Here is an 18,612-nt window from a genome sequence, read left to right as displayed (position 1 = left end):
CCCCGCCTCCTTTGACAGGCCATCACGTATGCAATCTGGGATCACCTAGCTCTCCCTGAAATGGCATGAGAAACTCCATTGGGTGCTGGCGACTTTATCTGATCCCCTAAAGCAAAAAGGGGAGCTCCAGTACTCACTGATGCTGCTCATGGCCCCACAGCCTTGTCCTTCCCCAAAAGGGGCAGTTGTCAGCTACACACTCATGCATACTCATCTACATAAACTCAGCCCTGCCACTGGCCTGCCGTGCTCTTCAGGCCCTTCCCTGAAGGACAGAACTGGCTGGTTCTGGAACTTCCAGAGATCGGGCACCTGGTTGCTTTGGCAAAGACCCAGAATCCAGTCAGGTTGAGGCTTGAGCGTGTCGGGGGGCTTTCTTGGGAAAAGGCTTGGAGTATCAGAATTGAGAGAGTATAAATCTGGGAGACACAATGACGAGTCCACCATGCCACCTAATATCTCTGAAATTCAGGTCCCTCAGTTCTAAAAGAAGACACCATTACTTTCTTCACTGAGTGTGGGAATGAAATGTGAAAGTGCCTGGCACATGGTCAGAAACACGCTAGTTTCCTCCCTCTTTTCTCCCTCCTTCCCTTTGTTCCTTCCCCATAAAGAGGCAAAGCAAGCACACATCTGATGCCGGGCTTTGTTTCTCACAGCATGTCTGTATGGTGGTGGGCAGGGTAGGACAGACCCTGTTGGAGGGCCAGTAGAGGGAGGCGGAGAGGGGTGAAGCATCCCTAGAGCTGAGGAATGGGCAGCTGTGGTGCTATGATAGCGCCACTTAGCAGCTGTAAACCTTGGGCCAGGCTTTCTCGTTTCTAAGCCTCAGTTTCCTCATCTGTAAGAGGAGAGTGAGATGAGTGAGATAACGGGTGTGAGGTGCCTGGCAGAGCCACTGGTAGGGACTCCATAAGCGTTCTCACCCACTGTCCCAGGTGGGGAAAATTCAGCTCATGGCTGGGAAACTTGAGCAAATCCCAGAATGGGATTCAGTTTCTTCTGACCCCACAGTCTGTGAGGAGCAGTGAATTCTTGCTGGACAGTGTCTGTGTGGACTTGCTCTGAGAGTGTATTTAAAAATCTTTACCAGCTTTCTCATTGATGTCCCATAGCACCATCTAGTGCCAAGAAGTGGAAGGGCCTTCCCTCCTTCCCCTCTCCCTCCCTCCAAAGTCGTGTGTGCGCGTGTGTGTTGTTTGGAGACCAGGGGGACTGCACTGTTACAGGATGGTAAGGCTAGGTCACTCATATCTTTATATTAGTGGAGAACTAATGCTGTTTTTAAAGATGCCTAGTCCCTCCACTTCCCTCCTGACAGCTTCTGCCATTCACAGATTCAGTAGGCTGGAGCCCTTAGTTTGAAGGACTCCAAGGCTTCAGGCTAGGGTTGATCCAGGTGAAGTGCCTGGGAAGTACCTAATGCCTCCTAGGTGGTCTTCTGTGCTTGCTTAATAACCCAGAGAGACACAGTCTTTACACACCCTTTATCTTTTTATTGAGGAGAAAGCTTTAGCATACAGAACAATTTCTCATCTTCACAACACAGTAAAACAACAATAACACAATAACACATTGGTTTCAAACGATTTCTCCCCGGGTCTCTGGGAATCCCTGGGCTGCCCTCATACCCCTGCATGCATACGCCCACCCCCACCCACCCCTCTTTAAACCCAAGAAATAGCCCAAATCCCGTAGTTCCTCTTACAGCTCTTGTGGCTGTTAGATCACAATATTGAAGATCTGAGAAAGGAGGGGAAGAGGGTCAAAGGGGAGCCCAAGCTCCCTTGCCACCAGAGGGCCACAAACCAGCTCACTGCTCATCTGTTCTTGCCCCGGCCGAGGCTACATGGGCTCAGGATGAAAAGCACCATGGGAACAGGCAGGGCCTGTGATGAGGGGTCCCTGGAAGTGTGGGTGCAAGGCACCTGTCCTTTGGACTTCTCTGACGGACATGGGCAGCAAGGCCAGCATGTTGACCATCAGCAAACAGAGTCCACAGCCTTGAAGAATGGCAGGCTTCCTTCTGGAACTCTCTCCTGAGAAAATAGCTGAAAAACAGACAAAATTTTCTTTACAAGGTTATTTACTTTTGAACTGGTGGGGATGGGGAAAACCAGGCAATTGACGTGTCCAACACATTAGGAGAAAGCTCAAATGTTATTCTGTCTGTGTGATTACATAGGTGGCAGCCATTTTAAATCCTGCTGATCAAGAGCTCGCAGATCTCAACTTTGAAAAGACATGGCAAGAACACACTAGAAAGAAAGGCAGCAAAGTGTTAAGAGTGTGGCTCATCTGTGTGGTGGGATTCTGAATGTGGCTTTTGGATCCCCATCATTTTCTCTATTTGCCAAATTTTCTATAATGATTATGTATTACTTTTCTATTTGGAGAAGGGAGTAGCCTTTTTAAAAGATAGCAACAGGTTATAGGAACCTGGCTCCACCAATCCCCAGGCTGAGAAATGTGTGAGCAACAGAAGTGCTTCTTACCTCCCACTGATGAATAGAGACCTCACCGGAAACCAGTCGGAGGACTGGGTTTCTCTGTGACTCCTCTTCCTCCTGCTCCTTTTTCTTGCCTCTGAGCTCAAAATCCTAAGGCTGGGCTGAGGTTATCTGTCAGACTCCAGTGAGGAACAGAGGTTTAATTTACTATGTTTTCTTCCGTCTGGCCACAGACACTTTGGCTGCACTTGCCCAGCTACCAGGCCCTGTGCAGGAAGCCCAGTGTGGAGGGCAGTTCAGGCTATCAGTGGATCTGGCTGCCATTCTGTGGCCAGAGTAACATAGTATGTACTTTTCACTGCTGGACCCAAGGCCAGCAGCAGGTCTCTGTGAAGGCCCCTAGGTTAGGACCCAGAAGCCCCAGGAGTTACTAGGTGGCAGTCAACCTCTTAAACCTCACCATCTGCTCAATGCCCAGCATCAGGCTATGGCTCGCCCCTCATGTGAGAGACATGAGGTCATCCCGGTTGCAAAGCTGCAGGAGGCACAGTCTCTGTAGAGAGAACCTTCCTCTCTCCTCTCAGAACTAAGGAGTCCTTCACGCTGGAGTTGAAGAGCAGGCTTTGGACCTCTCTCTCTCTGGCATTCTGGGAAGGAAAGGAACCCCAAGGATGGCAAATCTTCTGCCAAGACCTATGGCTGGAGACTGCAGTCCAAGGCCTGGCCAGGGGAGGAGACCACCATCCCTAAGGAAAGAGTCACTCCTTACAAGGTCAAATTGAAAATTGAGTTGTTGCTGCTGCTTTCTCCTCCTCCTCCCCGACCTAACTGCCTACCCTTTAGGCAATGCCAAGGAAAGGAGTAGGGCATGGAATATTGGGCTGTGTCCGCTAGGGATGCCCAGGAGAGCAGTGAAGTAAGAGGAAAGGGTCCCAGATCTGGTGAGCTCTGAGGCCCTAAGCCCATGGTCTGTGGGAAGGTGGAACCAGCTTGCTCAGTCAGTTGAAGACAGGTCTCAGCTGGGTGATCCATTGGACATGTGGCTTTGCATTCTCTCACTGGGCTAATTGGAGGGCCATTTTCAGGGCCCTCCTGCTGGAGGGGTGACCTGAAGCAAGTGTAGGCTTCCAGGTACGTTTCTTGATAGCATCCTGCTGTCCACCAATTATACCTAGTAAGTGGCTTCAGTGGCTTTAGAAGTTCAGTGGAGCCTGTCTGGGGCAGAGCAGTGAGCCACTGGGTGAAGTCCAGGTTATCCAGCCAGAGGATTAAACCATAGAACACAGTGTGAATTAACACAGGAGAGGTGAGGGCTTGGAACTAGAGGGGAAATACAAGAGGGTGACCAGTTCATTTATGAGAACAGGCCTAGAAACCTGCTCTCTAGATCCTGGCAGGTATGAGCAGAGTGCACACTAAGAGGACAGCTATCACTGCGCCCTCCTTTGCCGAGTGTCACTCCCCAGTCAAGGTCACAGGATGGTCTGGAGTCCTCCAGGTCTTCTTCTGGTTCTGTAGGTCTGGAACTCCCTTAAGTACTGGTCAGTGAATGAGGCAGGTGTGGCAGCGAAAGCAGGGGCAGGGAACACAGTGGAAGGGTGTGTTGTAGGGGAGGGGGCAGCTTACTCCAGCTCTCACACGCGAATACGGCCCCGTGCAGCCCGGTGGCCCCCCTGCCTCGGAGTGAGGCGAAATAGCACTGGGGGACGGCGTCGAATTTGGCGTTGCCCCAGGCGACCTGCGCGGCGAATTAGCGGCGGCGAACTGTAGAATGGTGAATTGATACCTGGAAGGCCCTCCAGAAGTGGGAGTCGATTCTGGTTCCTCCGTCTGCTGGGCTGTATGATGGGAGGCGTCACATCTAGGAAGTTTTCATGATAGTAGCCGGAAGTCTGGGATGAAGCGTTGGCGTAGGTGGGCTCCATCTCCATCAGTTCATCCAGGTCATCATCTTGGGTCTCATCCTCTGTCTCCTGCTCCTGCTCGGGCTCTTGCTCGGGCTCCTGCTCTGGTTCCTGGAGGCCACCCTCATGTTCCTCTTCTTTCTTATCCTTACTCTGATCTTCCTCCTCCTTCTTCCTCTTCTTCCTCATCCCCTCCTCTTCCTCCTCTTCTTTCTCCTCCTTTTCTTCCGCCTCCTCTTCTTCCTCCTCCTCCTCCCCGTCCTCCTCCCCTTTCTGTTTCAGCTCCTTCCTCATCTCTTCCTCCCTCTTCCTCCTCTTCTCCTCCTCCTCCCCGCTGGTCTCTTGTTGGATTGCTCTCACGCGCCTCCGCTGGTCCTTGTTGAGAATCCTGCGCCTGCGTGCCTCTTCATCTTGATCCCCACTGTGGCACTCTTCTCCCTCTTCACCTTCGAGATTACGGTCTGCTGCAAAAGGGAAGAAGATATTGCGAACCCCAGGGAGTGGCATTGGCTTGGGGACACGCACTTTTCTTTCTATCTCCACACACTCGAGAATCAGCTCGTCCAGGTCGGCCATTTCAGTTGACCATAAGAGCTCCTTGCGGAAGAACTCTGATAAGCCTTTGAGGAACTGGTTTTGAAGGCGGCAGTCATCCCAAGACAAGAATTGAGCCAGGAACTGAAAAGCATCTGCATAGCTGCCCAGGGTACAGTCTCCCTGCTTGAGCTTGCGGATGGCTTTTTTTGCCACGCTTGGGGGAATGGGGCCACAGAATTGCTTACGGATTTCATCTAGGAAGCGCGGAAAGTTAGCATGCAGGGGGCTTCCTTCCTGGGTGACTGAGACGGCCCAGTCCTTGGCTTCACCAGCGAAAAAGGAGATCAGAAAGGCCACCCGCTCAGCGCCCCCGGGGAAATGATCCTCATGGTCGGCTATGAAAGTCTCTAGCTGCATCAAGAATTCAGCCAGGTAGACTGGGTCGCCCGAGAAGGGCTCTATCTCAGGCCGCTCCAGCGGCGGCAGAAGAGGCTGCGGGGGCAGCTCCTTGGCCGGAGGCGGGGGCAGCGCCGGCGGGGGCGGACTGGGCATTGGGGGTGGGTCGGTGGGTGCGCCGGAAGTACTGCAATCCTGGATCACGCTAATCAACAGCTCGTCCGGGGCATACTCGGGCTCGGTGCGCGGGGGAGGCCAGCACAGGAAGGGCAGTTCTCCCTCGGGAGCGGCGTCGATCTCACTGAGCGGGAACTCAAAGTTCTCCTCAGAAAGGGCGGGCACCCCGGGGACCGGCCAGCGCATGTAGCTCGAGACATTGCCCCGCAAGGAATTGACCTCGGCCAGGGCTCTGCCGAGCTGAAGGCCCAGATTGGCATTCTCCCCGCGAAGGGCATTTAATTCTTCTCGCAGGGCCACGTTCGCCATGCGGAGGCTATTGAGATTCCCGGCCGCCTCGGACATCAGGACTAGCGGGGGCTCTGGGGCTGTGAGCAGGGGTGGGATGGGGAGATAGGGCCGTGAGAGGAGCCGGGGGCCGCGGCGGGGCGCGCGGGGGGCCGAGCCACACCCACTGGAGCGAGCTCGGAGGGCCTGGAGGCTCCGCCCGGGGCGCGTTACCTCGTCCCGGGGATCGCAAAGGGCGGGCGGCGGCGGGAGCCGGGAGGCGCCAGGCGGAGGAGGCGGGCGGCGAGGCAGCGAGGCGGCAATCGGGCGGGCGGAGGCTGGCGGCGAGGTAGGGAACTGACTGCGGCACGATCTGTCGAGGAAAAATCTTGCGGCTGGCGCGTCCCCGCCTTTTAAGCGCGGCCCGCGCCACCACCCCCCACCCCCGGCAGGGGCGGGTCTTAGGGAACCGCGGGAGCCCACTGGCCGCTGCGTGCCGCCCCCCTCAAACCACCCCCCGCCCCCCCCGCTTGGCAGCGCCTCTCACTGCCTCTCTCCTTCCCTAGCTGCAGCTAACTCGGGTCGGGAAAATGCGACAGCGACTGCCCACTCGAGGTCGTCATGGCGACAGCCAGTGAACGTGTTCCTCTCCTCGGGCAGGCCCCCGAGTGTAGAGGAGCTGCTTCGCGAGGCGCAGCTCAATCTCCAGAGCCTGTTGCAAGGTACTGAGAGGGAGGGGGGCTGCGGCCAGAGGCCACGGGCCCAGCAGCGGCTAGAGGGAGGCGACGAAGAAAGGACAGGGACCCGCGAGAGAAAAAGAGAGAATAGTAGAAAACCTATTGAAAAACAAAAGACACACTTGCCATCTTTCACCTTCCAAACTACTGACTCCAAAAGACCCTAATTTTAAGGCTGTTTACACCCCTTGCTCCCCCCTTACTTTTTTTCAGTTCACTTGTCTCTGGGGGAAAAGGTACAGAGGCCGAGACAGAGCCATGAGTCAAGTCATTTACAAAGAACACCAGATGAGAGACTCCGAAGAATGTGGGTCCACATACCCTCAGGTCTTCTCTTGCCACATCACCCAAGCCTTTGGAATTCTGGCACCCGAAGACAAATGAGGCATCAACAGGGTCTCCCTCTCTGGGCTTCACTCTCTCTGCTTTTGAAATAACCTTGTTTATGTGTCTCCTGGGTCACTCCTGCCTCACCAAGTAAGCCCAATACACAGCACTCAGACTTCATCTCATTCCCAATTCCCAACTCAGTGTCTTTGAGGTATACTGATGAGCACCTTGTACACAAAGCTGGGTCCACACAACCAGAGAAACATCCCAGTCATAACACCTGAGCAGTCAGACTGCTCGCACCAGGTGGAGTGAGAAAACCCATACTTTGAAATCAGACAGAGCCAGAATCTGATTTGAATCCCACACCTAACTAGCTGTGTGGCGTTATGCATATTACCCAACCTCTCTGAGCTTCAGATTAGTCCGTCATCTTTAAAATGGGGATTCCAGTTCCCCACATGGCAGAATCTTGTGAGAATTAAAAATAGGGTGTTCCTAAACCAGTTAGCAACAGTATCTGGCAGCTGGGTAAAATGATACTGATAAAATGCAACATCAACTCCTGATTGGTGTCCTTTGGAACACAGACTGATCTAGACACAATGTTAAAATTAACGTAAAGAAAAAAACAATGTGGTCCCTAATAGATCTTAAAATATGAAAAACATACACATTGACCAGTGGGATTTATCCAATGTAAGTAGCAAGAGGATTAAAACTCAGTGCTATGAGAGAAACTCTTGGGGTGCTGCAAATATCTGGATGGAGATTACAAGGAGCATGCATATATCAGAATTCACTGAACTGCACACTGAAGATTTGTGTACCTTACTGTAGGTAAGTTAGATCTGAAGAAAAAAATACAAATAAAACCCCAGTGCTAGTCACAAGCTCCTTATACCCTCCAGGCACTTATTGCCCCACTCCAGGCTCTTTTCCAAGCAGAGAAGCCCTTCCTCCCTCTTCCTCACTCCAATCCTTACACTTTCTTCCAAGTTCTATGCTTGCTGACTCCAAGAAGACCTTTAACGCTAGTTCTGCACTTTGCATCATTCCCTCTCTAAGCACTCATACAAGGCCCTTTGTACCATCCAGCTCAAAAGGACTTGTATAGTTACGAACTGATTTTCCTTTCATTTACTCATTTGTTCATTTACTCATTCTTCTGCTAATCCCAGGTATATATTTTGTCCACCTAACCAGACTGGGCTTCTCAATGTAAAAGATCACATCTCTCAGAACTCTCAGGTTTCCGGGAGCACCTGGCGTAGGGCTGCATCCGCAGGAGGGCATTTTTTGAATGAACATTAAAAGTGAAAAGAGGTCTTACCAGCTGTCATTTATGCATTACCAACAAAGGCTAACTTTTATGGAGAATAGAAAACTTCAGAGTGGCCACCCAACTGGACAACAGCCATGAACCCCACCTCCCTGCCAGGGCAGTGGCAAGCTTAGAGAAGCAAGATTCCAAGGGACACCGTGAGCCTTGTGTTCTGCTGAGAGGAGCTGCCATGCAGAAAGAGTCAGTGTGCTCTGTGTTACCGCCATGGGCAGAATGAGGACAGGTGGGTGGAAACCTAGGGGGAGGTAGATTTCACCTCAAGATAAGGAAGAACTTTCCATATGCCTGACAGCCCCAACTGTCCTTGGATGGAATGAGCCACCTTGGGAGGAAGGCTGCTTCCCTTCTCTGCAGGCAGGTATGTGTGGAGGCTGAAGAAACACCTGGAAGGGCTGCTGAGGAGGAAATGGGAGCCCAGAATGAAACATTGGACCAGAGAACCCTCGAGGCCCCACCTGACTCCAAGTTTCTATGATTCTTCAAGTCTCTGTTCAAATGTGCAAGCTCTGACTGTTGGTTCTTTAGCCTCACTTCCTTCATTCATTGAATCCGTCACTTAAATAAAACCCATTCAAATCTTCTGCATTCTTCTTATTCCCTGACAGTGCCCCTAAACTTCTCTTTCTCCTCTGCCACTACCTCCGCCTTCCCTCTCTTTCACCTTAGCCCCGCTGGAACTGACATCGCCCCCCACCACAGTGGGGCTAAGGTGCAGGGAACCAAACCCTTAGAGGCTGAGGTAAGAGTTCTCGGCATCCAAGGGAATGTTCAACATTGGACTTCCCAAGGCATATTTCTTTGTGCTTCACACAGGTCATGTCCCTGGTAGAGTTGCGTAAAAACCTAGAGAGCTGAAGGGCTTCAAAGAGAGGGCCTTGGAGCAAAGAGTGGCCAAAGGCATCTGCATCCTGAGCCTCTTCCCTGAGTTGAACACTTACCATGGGGGCCATGGAGACAAAGGCTTAGTCCCCGAAACAGCACAACTCAAATCCATTGACTCTTTTCTCCTCGTAGGAAGTAGGCATTTTTCCATTCCTGAATCCAGAGGCTCAGATGCTGGGAACTAACTTAAAGAAACAATGCGAGTCAGACCTGGCAGCTAGAGCAGGAGCCCACAGCTTGTGGTCCTTCCCCAGCCTGGCACTTGGCCGTGGCTCCCTAGAGTGTGTATCCACTGTGCTGTTTTTCAGAAGAATATGAGGAACAGTACTCGGAGGCCAGACTTCTGGGGCAGACCTTCCGCTCTGCTGATGAGGCCCCTGAGCCCACCCCCAGCCCAAGGCTCCAGTCTGCCAGGCGTCTGGAGTTTGTACTGATGGTGAGTTGCCTCTTCCCCCACCTGGGAGAGCCAGCATGCAGAGCTTGCTCCACGCCCTTTGACGGGGGACCTGAAACAACTTTCATTACCCACTGGAAGCTGCTACTTACCTCTGCTCACCAGCAGAGCCATCCTGAGGCCCCACTGAGGTGGGCCCTGCACAGCAGGCATCTGGCCTGGCAGCCTATCCACGCTTTCCTGCCTCCCAGATGAAGCCTCTGACCACCCTGCCTAGACAGCCATCCTGTGGGCACAGCTCATCTCCAGTTGGAAGCACACCCTTCCCATCACCTTCTTTCCCAACAGCCCACAAAATGGCAGCTGAGCGAGGATGAGACTACCATGCAGGGTGTGAGGGCCCCTGAGGCCTCCCTGAGCCTGCCTACCACAGCCGACAAGCAAGCTGCCTGGAATAGCCCCTTTCCTCTGCCCATCCTAGAGGAGAAGCGGTGGCTTCAGTCTTGTCCCACACACTCTGACATCGTGCCCATCAACGTCTCCGGTAGAGTTGCTTAGCATCACCTCTGTTCGCTTCCCTCCATGCCAACTATAGATCATCCTGTCCAAACGCACTGGGTGCTGGGGGAGGGAGCAAGACTTTCTTTGCTACTGGCTCACCCCGCACTGTCAAGATCGTGGATCTCACCAGGGAATGGAGGCATGCTCTTTCTTCACTTTCTACTGGCCCTGCCACGCTAACTGAGACCATTTGATGGCAAAGGAAACTCTCTTACCAGAAAATTCTAAAACTTTATGAATTTGTGTGCTCTTTGGAGCATTGTGGAAACTTAGAGTGTATGAGTTATGTTTGGTTTGGGGAAAGAAAACTTGTGCCAGAAGCTGGGTTTGGAGCACACAGATAGGAGTTTCAGGGGACATGTGGGGTTCAGGGTGCTGGTGGTAAATAGTAAGATCAGACACAGAGCACAGACCAAGGGCCTTACAGCACTTTGAGTCGTCACTCCGTCTCCTAGTGGGGGTGGGCCTCCTCCTATTGTGTAAGATCAAAGAGGAACCCGGTACTACCTTGAGATGGGAAAAATACTGTACACAGCTCAGCTGGCTTTTTCTCTGGGGACATGTGGAACCCTCTACCGTGCCCATTATTAATTCATTCACCACACTTCACCAGCTATAAGTGGAAGAGGAGGAATGTCAACCATTTCAGGAGATAGGGCCAACAACTTGATGAGATCAAGACCTCCTAACCCAAGGGGACCAGAGGCACCCTGTGCACCAGCACTGGCCTCTGGTGTGCTGGAAAAAGTCGATGAAGATGATAAGGACAGCTCTGGCCACAGGTGGTGATACTCCCTGGATATGAGGTCATCCAATGCCACTGGTGTCATCTCAGGAAATCAGAGGCAGGAAACAGAGCCCAGAGCCTCAGGAGATATACCCAGAAGTGTGAGGGCTGAGAGGAAAAGCTCACAGTGGTGGTGGGCACTTTGTTTTTGAACTTCTACCTTGCCCTCAATGAGGCTGGCCCTGTGATTTGTCCACAGAGCCACTTGCTGGGGAGGCGGGTACCTATGTGTTCATGGGACTGAGAGGGGAGGGTTTGGTTAGCCAGCTGCTGTAAGAGAGACAGTGGTGGGAAGCAGCAAACTTCACTCCACTGCCCTCACCCTGTCCTTGCCCTAGCAATTCCATAGAAGCAAAGGCTGAGCCGGTGCTTTGAGAAAAGTAGATCTCAGTCACCATGCAGGGCGAACTTTGATCAAATGTGATCAGGGGGCTGGAGGGCAGGTTATCTGACTGCTTCCTGGATGCCGGGATGGGGCAATTTCTTGGAGACACTCATTGGCCCAAGTTACAGCATTCTCTGAGAAAAGATTGCAATCAAACAACATCTAGTCTCAACCTGTCTCTCCACTTCAAGGGTTCTCACCCCAGGTTGTACATCTGAACAATCACCTGGGGAGTCTGAGAAAATGCTTCTACCTGGGCCCTATTCCCAGAGTGTTAAGTGTTCTGAGATGGGGTCCAGTTGTTAGAGTTTGAAAAGCCACCCAGTTTATTTCGATACAAAACCAGGGTTGAAAACCACAGCTCTCAGCCACCTAAGACTCACAGGTGACCCCAGGGTGGACCTCTGAAATTCAGCATGCATGCTTTGGAGCTGCGGGTGCCCAGGGCCAAGATGGGAGGGACGGGGAAGAAGGGTCACCTGCCTGAATGCTATTCATTCTCATCGCTACTGCCATCATCCCTTCTCTCTACCTCAGGCCAGTTTCTACCATACTGTGAACAGAAACCAGGATGCACCCAAGTGTCTTTATTTTGGCTACAGGGCAGCAGTTTGATAAACATGCAAGTTTGCGACACTCGTTGTTTAACACAGAGACAGCCGTGAACCCCAAGTCCACCCTGAGGCGGAGGCGGACCATTATTGGATTCTCTAACTATTCCCAGCGAGACCAAGGTGACCCCACCATAGCTGATCCCCCAAACCTTTTCCCTTGCTCACTCTTACCATTTCTGCAACCCAAGTGTTATTGTTGTGACAGAGAACAGGAGTGATTGGGGGAGAGGGGGACTTTGGACATCTTGAAAAAGGCAATATATTAATAGTAATTAAGGATAACCAAAAGCCTTTTGTCACAATGCTTACAGGGCAGCAACTGAAAATGGACAGGAGATCTCCAGGCTAATAAATTTGTTATGTTATTGTTTCCCATTATAAGTAGAATATAGCTATATATGTCAACTTTAGGCGGATAAAGAAGGAAATCATCACTAAAAGTAGCATCTTCACAAAACCATTACTGCCATTAAATGAATGCCATCCAAAGAGCACAGACCAGAGAAATGTGAATACAAATTCTGGCCTCTCCACTTACTAACTGTGAGGCCTTAGCCAAGTTCCCTAACCTCTTTGAGCCTCAGCTTCTTCATCTGTGAATGGGGATGATGATTCCAACCCATGGAGTGGTCGTGAGGATTAGAGTTATTGTATGTAATTTTCCTACCATGTGCCCAGTACATAGTATGTGTTCAGCAAACAGTGGCCGTTATTATAAATTATCATAAGAGTTGTCATCCTCATCGTCATCCTCATAACAGTAATAATTGTTATGTATATGAGAAAACCTTTGGGCGTTTTCAACATCTGAATGGTTTCCTCACATTGTAAGTTATCCTCACTTTCTCCTGTTGCCAATCTAAAAAGCCAAGAATGCAACCAAACAACTTTTCAGCTGTGGCATACTCCCAATGTGCTGCTGGAACTGAAGGTCACACTGCTGTCCTTTATCAGTTTGAAAGCCTCTGCTCTCATCTCTGGAGAGGTGAATGCTGAGGGCTGTCTGTGGTGGCTTCCTGAGCCTGGGGTGAAAACCTGGGGGAAAAAAGACCATGGCTGTCCCACATGCTACTTCAGCTCCAAAAGGCATATTCAAAGCTGGAAAGTCAGAGATGTACATATGTCCCCTCCGTCTTGAACCTCCCTCCTATGGCTGATTCATGTTGATGTATGGCAAAAATCAAACCAATGTTGTAAAGCAATCATCCTTCAATTAAAAAAAAAAATATATATATATATATATATTTTTTTTTTTTTTTTTAAAAGCTGGAAAGTCTTTGGCAGCCATCTGGACAATTCAAGGGCACCCTGTGCCTCACTGTGTGGTGATGGGTAAGGACTCAACTTCCCCAGCATCCTCAACTATGGAAAGGAAGAACCAAGGAATTCTGACCAAGCTATTGGCAAATGCTTCTTGACAAAAAATTGGTGATCCCATCTCTTTGGTGACAGCTGCTGCTGGGGGATCCCTAACCACACCACTAACATTCTATGTTTACCTCCTCCAGGTCACAGCAACAGCCCAGCAGGCAGTGTGGCCCGCTCTACCACCTCAGACATCAGGCCCAGCCATTCAGTTCCAGAAAGTGTTCATGGAAGAGTTGCACTTGGTCAGGAAGCTCGGTTCCCAAATCTCACCTCACCAGTACTAAGAAATCCTTCTAGTCATCCGGAAGAACCTCCCCAGGCATGGGGTGCCACAAAACCCCCTGGAATGGAGAGCATGGGGATGGTGTACAGCATTCCTGGTTCTTGCAATGGACCAACAGAATCGACATTCTCTGCTTCCAGGAAGGGAGATGCTTTTACCTATGTGACTCCAAGTGCCACCGCTCAGAGCAGTCAAGTCAATGAAAATGGAAAAAGTCCTTCCTCTGGGAATTCTTGGGTCTCTCTGCACACACTGCCACCTCTTGTTCCTAAGGAGGCTGCTACCCTCTTTGTCACTCGTGATATCCCAGCAGGGTGCAGTGGGCCTGCTGGCTACTCTCAGCATCCTGCTCAACGAAGCCAAGTATCTGAACGACCCTCCAAGATTGGCCTTCTGACCGGTGGTACCTCAAGGCTGGAGACAGGCCCAGGTGGGGCCAGCAAGTTCCGGGAGCGGTCACTGTCTGTACCCACAGATACAGGTACCATGGATGTGGACTATGAGGAGGAGCAGAAGGCCAGTGAAGCCTGTGCCCTACCTTATGCCAGTACGAGTTCTGAGGGCAGTAACAGTGCTGACAACATTGCCTCCCTCAGTGCCCAACAGGAGGCCCATCACAGAAGGCAGAGGTCCAAGAGCATCTCACTCAAGAAGGCCAAGAAGAAGCCTTCCCCTCCGACTCGCAGTGTCTCACTGGTCAAAGATGAACCAGTCCTCTTGCCGGAAGGTGGGTCAGTACTACCCAAGGACCAGAGGCCCAGGAGCCTTTGTCTCTCCTTGGAACACCAAGGACATCACTCATCCCACCCAGATACTCAGGGTCACCCAGCTGTGCCAACCTTCAAAGACCCAGAAGGTACACAATTCGCCCATCACTGGTATCTTACTGACTGGAAGTCTGGTGACACCTACCAGTCCTTGTCCAGCTCCAGCACTGCCACTGGCACCACAGTCATTGAGTGCACCCAAGTTCAGGGCAGCTCAGAGTCTCTTGCCTCCCCTTCCACTTCCAGAGCCACGACGCCTTCCCAGCTTTCCATCGAGGTGGAGGCCAGGGAGGTATCCTCTCCAGGAAGGCCTACTGGGCTGATGTCACCCTCCAGTGGATACTCCAGCCAGTCAGAGACGCCAACACCCACTGTCTCCATGTCCTTGACCCTGGGCCACTTGCCCCCTCCAAGCAGCAGTGTCCGGGTGCGTCCAGTGGTACCTGAGAGGAAGTCATCACTACCCCCAACATCACCAATGGAGAAAATGTCCAAGTCACGGCTATCGTTTGACCTACCATTGACCTCTTCAACCAACCTGGATCTGTCTGGGATGAGTATCTCAATCCGAAGCAAAAACAAGGTGAGCCAGCATCACTCAGATACAAATTTGGGGGCCAAGCTAGCCCAGAAAACTAGCCCCAACCAGCCAATCATGCCCATGGTTACTCAGTCTGACTTACGTTCTGTTCGCCTGAGGTCAGTCAGCAAGTCTGAGCTGGAAGATGACACTGAGAGCCCTGACTACGCTGAGGAATCAGGAGCTGAAGTCTTCACCTTGCCAGAGAGGAAGATGAAACCTCCCATAGCCGAGAAGCCCCCTCTGGCCCGAAGGCCTCCAAGCTTAGTCCACAAGCCACCATCTGTCCCCGAGGAGTACCCACTAACTTCGCCTACATTGGCTATGACTCCCAAGAGCTCAATTCAGCACATAAGGCCACTCCCTCAAGATATCTACACAGTGGTGCGGAAATCAAAGTCCTCCAGCTTCCCTGAGAGCAGAAGCCCAGGGGAGTCCACAGCACCCTCATCTCTTGTTTTCACGCCTTTTGCCAGTTCCTCTGGTGCTTTCTTCTCAGGAACACAGCAACCTCCCCAGGGAAGTATGGAGGATGAGGGCCCTAAGGGGAGAGCCCTGCCTGAAAGAATTAGCCTCCAGAGCCAAGAAGAAGCTGAGAAAAAGAAAGGCAAGATTCCACCTCCTGTACCAAAAAAGCCCAGCGTGCTGTACCTGCCTCTCACTTCACCCATGGCTCAAGCGGAGGCCTATGTGACTGAACCAAGACTGCCCCTCAGCCCCATCATCACCCTGGAGGAAGATGCCAAGTGTCTCCCAACTGATGACCACCTGCCATCTGCTGGTACAAGGATGACCTCAAGGCCACAGTCCAACAGCGAAAGGGAAGCAAGTCCTCCAGGTTAGTAAAATGTCTGTGGGCTTTTCCTTTCAATCCCAGAAGAGACAAGAGTGAGGATGGGGTGCCAGAGGCAGAAGCAAATGCCCCCAGATAATGAGCCTGATCCCAGGGCGACCAAATCAAGAGTGGACACCTCTTGAGGTTTGAGTTACTCTAAATTGGTCTCACTGCCCTTGGGATCAGGACTGATCCGGGGGTCGGAGGGATCTCCACAGCAATCAGTGGAGTATGGGACAGTATGGAACAGTCTACCCTGGAACCCCCAGTGGTGAGCTAATGAAATCAACTAGGTCTCAGCACCCTAAGACCTTAGGAACCCATATTCCTCCTCAGGCAGGCATCTCCTGCCCTAGGAACCGTCTCTCCATCTCATTAGACAGCACTTTTCACCAGCTTCCACTAAATTTAGTTTCATGCATGGGACTAAGTACCCTCCCAGTCTGAGTTCAAGTGCCATGGCAGACTGGCGGGCTTCAAGCAGTGTAATATTTTACCACCAGCAGCTTCTCTTAGTGTTTTCTAGAGGAAAGGGGGCTCACTTTCTTGGATGGTTTGAGCCTATCTCTGCCTGGAACCATAAGACCAAGCTGGATGATATTTCATATCCTTTTTTTTCTTTCTTGTCTCTTTTTGCTTAAACTGTGGTAAAATACATATAATGTAAAATTTACCATCTTAACCATTTTGAGGGCTTCCCAGGTGGCACTAGTGGTAAAGAATCTGCCTGCCAATGCAGGAGACATAAGAGATATGCATTCAATGACTGGGTCAGTAAGATCCCCTGGAGGTAGAAATGGCAAGCCACTCCCAGTATTCTTGCCTGGAGAATTCCATGGACAGAGGAGCCTGGTGTACTCTAGTCCATAGGGTTGCAAACAGTCGGACATGACTGAAGCAACTTAGCATGCATGCAACCATTTTTAAGTGCACAGGTCAGTAGGTGTTAAGCGCATTTATAATGTTGTGCAACCATCACCCGGAGAAGGCAATGGCACCCCACTCCAGTACTCTTGCCTGGAAAATCCCATGGACGGAGGAGCCTGGTGGGCTGCAGTCCATGGGGTCGCTAAGAGTCGAACACGACTGAGCGACTTCACTTTCACTTTTCACTTTTCACTTTCATGCATTGGAGAAGGAAATGGCAACCCACTCCAGTGTTCTTGCCTGGAGAATCCCAGGGATGGGGGAGCCTGGTGGGCTGCCGTCTATGGGGTCGCACAGAGTCGGACACGACTGAAGCAACTTAGCAGCAGCAGCAGCAGCAGCAACCATCACCACCATCCATCTCCAGAACTCTCTACATCTTGCAAAATTGAAGTCAGTACCCAGTCAACAATAACTCCCCATCATCCTCTCCCCGCAGCCCCTGGCAACCACTCTTCTACTTTCTGTCTCTATGAATTTGACTCCTATAGGGACCACATGTAAGTGGAATTACATAGTATTTGTCTTTTGATGACTGGCTATTTCATTTAACATAATGTCCTCCAGGTTCATCTGTGTTTCTCATTCTTTTTGAAACCCTTAACACAAACATCAAAATCTTATGGCCTTTCTTAAGCTGATTTGGATTTTCGACATAAGTTAAATCATTGTAACTAAAACAAGCAAACAAGTCAAAGCCACAGGTAATTTTAGAATCTGCTTCCTCAAACTCCACAGGCTCCCTCTGAGATTCAGATAGGTCCCACTTCCACCCACTGGTTGAGTCATTGCTTTAGATTGTTCTCAGCTCCTTGAGTTTTAAAAATGATACATTTAAAACAAGAGAATGCTCAGGCAACCTAAGCATTGTTGTAACGGAAAAGGCATGAGAAAACAGGGAGCCAGGCTGGTCTTCATCACTCCCTCCACATTGTGCAGGCCAAATCACTAACCTTGGGAACGTCTTGTTTTCTGCAGAATGGAGACAACAAGTTTCTTCCCTGCTGCCCTCCCAGAGTTGCTCTGAACATCAGATGAAATACATCTGAGAATGTGCTTTGTCCTAATGATTGTGGTCAAAACAATTCTTTCTGGTTTTCATGCCTAGGGAGTTTGATGGAACCAAGCACCGAAGAAAAAAGTGTAATCAGTGATAAAACAGCCGAATGGATTGCAGAAGATGATGATGATGTGTTTGTGGCTTCACGTACAACTGAAGATTTATTTACTGTGATCCACAGGTCTGGACCAATTTCTTTAATTCTCATTATAATTGCCTTCCCTCCTTATACCAGAAGAAAAACTGCTACCTCTAAGCATTAGATTGGAGACTGGAGACTAAGTTCAGATGTCCACGTATGTGAACACAGTCCAGGGCCTCACATCTCTGATTCACTGACATCTTCGGGTGAAGTGGAGGAGGGGCAGGCAGGGAAGGGAGGACCAGGTGCGGAGTGAGAGGCCCCTCGTCTCTTAGCAACCACATGGCCTATTGTGGCTCCATCTGCTCTCTCACAGCTCTGCCTACAGTCAGAGACTTAACCCTTCACAGAATTCCTGTACCCAAAAAAAAAAAAAAAAACCTCATCAAAAAGTAAAGTGGGACACCAGGCTGAGCATCAGAGCAGGAACTTAGCCAAAGGATGACCACACGGGGACCCAGTTATAGGCAAAGAATGACCACATGGGGACCCAGTTATTGAACCGGGGCACAAAGCAGGGATTCAATAGTGAGGAAACTGGAAAGAGCCTAGTTACTGGAGTTGGAGCACAAGTTCATAACAGGATCAGCTCCCAGGCTGTCTTGATTCAGAGTCACTGAGGTACTAGCCTTGACTCCTTAAATTCTTTGTTGGTCCCAGAACCTGGGCAGGACTGAGCCTGCAAGCACAGGCCCAGTGACTCCAGATGTGGACATTGCAAGGAGTATAGGGACGGGACCAGATGAGGAACTCTGAGGACTTAGCAGAGAGAGAGAAAGCTGGTAGGTACAACTGCTCACAAAGCTGTTGCATGGACATTCCCAGATCATGTCACCGACACTCGTGACACTATATGAAGCATTAGGAAATGTTTGCACATGAAT

The 18,612-nt window shown here is 50.9% G+C and overlaps 2 protein-coding genes and 1 long non-coding RNA gene across 3 annotated transcripts in view; 2 read left to right on the top strand and 1 right to left on the bottom strand.

The window, feature by feature from the left end:
- LOC132344311 (uncharacterized) overlaps nt 1-11,842 on the top strand; it is a 142,658-nt gene extending 130,816 nt beyond the window's left edge. The window contains exons 2-3 of the long non-coding RNA XR_009493555.1: nt 6,298-9,461; nt 11,755-11,842. This is a non-coding gene — a long non-coding RNA (uncharacterized lncRNA). The remainder of the gene's footprint in view (nt 1-6,297; nt 9,462-11,754) is intronic.
- Nucleotides 1-18,612, top strand: part of NHSL2 (NHS like 2) — a 311,216-nt gene that overhangs the window by 283,240 nt on the left and 9,364 nt on the right. Inside the window, exons 3-4 of the mRNA XM_059883730.1 lie at nt 13,275-15,602; nt 17,635-17,767. Coding sequence (XP_059739713.1) covers nt 13,275-15,602; nt 17,635-17,767 — 2,461 coding nt within the window. The remainder of the gene's footprint in view (nt 1-13,274; nt 15,603-17,634; nt 17,768-18,612) is intronic.
- On the bottom strand, nt 1,476-5,959 carry RTL5 (retrotransposon Gag like 5). The gene is made up of 2 exons (XM_005227994.4): nt 2,496-5,959; nt 1,476-2,051 (listed from the first exon to the last, which is right to left on the bottom strand). The coding sequence occupies exon 1, from the start codon at nt 5,807-5,809 to the stop codon at nt 4,085-4,087; it is 1,725 nt and encodes a 574-aa protein (XP_005228051.1). The 5' UTR covers nt 5,810-5,959; the 3' UTR covers nt 1,476-2,051; nt 2,496-4,084.

This window comes from Bos taurus, chromosome X (assembly GCF_002263795.3).
Source record: "Bos taurus isolate L1 Dominette 01449 registration number 42190680 breed Hereford chromosome X, ARS-UCD2.0, whole genome shotgun sequence".
In the NCBI taxonomy this organism is placed as follows: Eukaryota; Metazoa; Chordata; class Mammalia; order Artiodactyla; family Bovidae; genus Bos; species Bos taurus.
Note: the sequence above shows the minus strand (reverse complement) of the source record. Positions and strands in the feature narration are given on the sequence as shown.

Bases quoted from the DNA above. Each gene is read 5' to 3' on its own strand.
- RTL5 (XM_005227994.4), bottom strand. From the start codon at position 5,809: ATGTCCGAGGCGGCCGGGAATCTCAATAGCCTCCGCATGGCGAACGTG.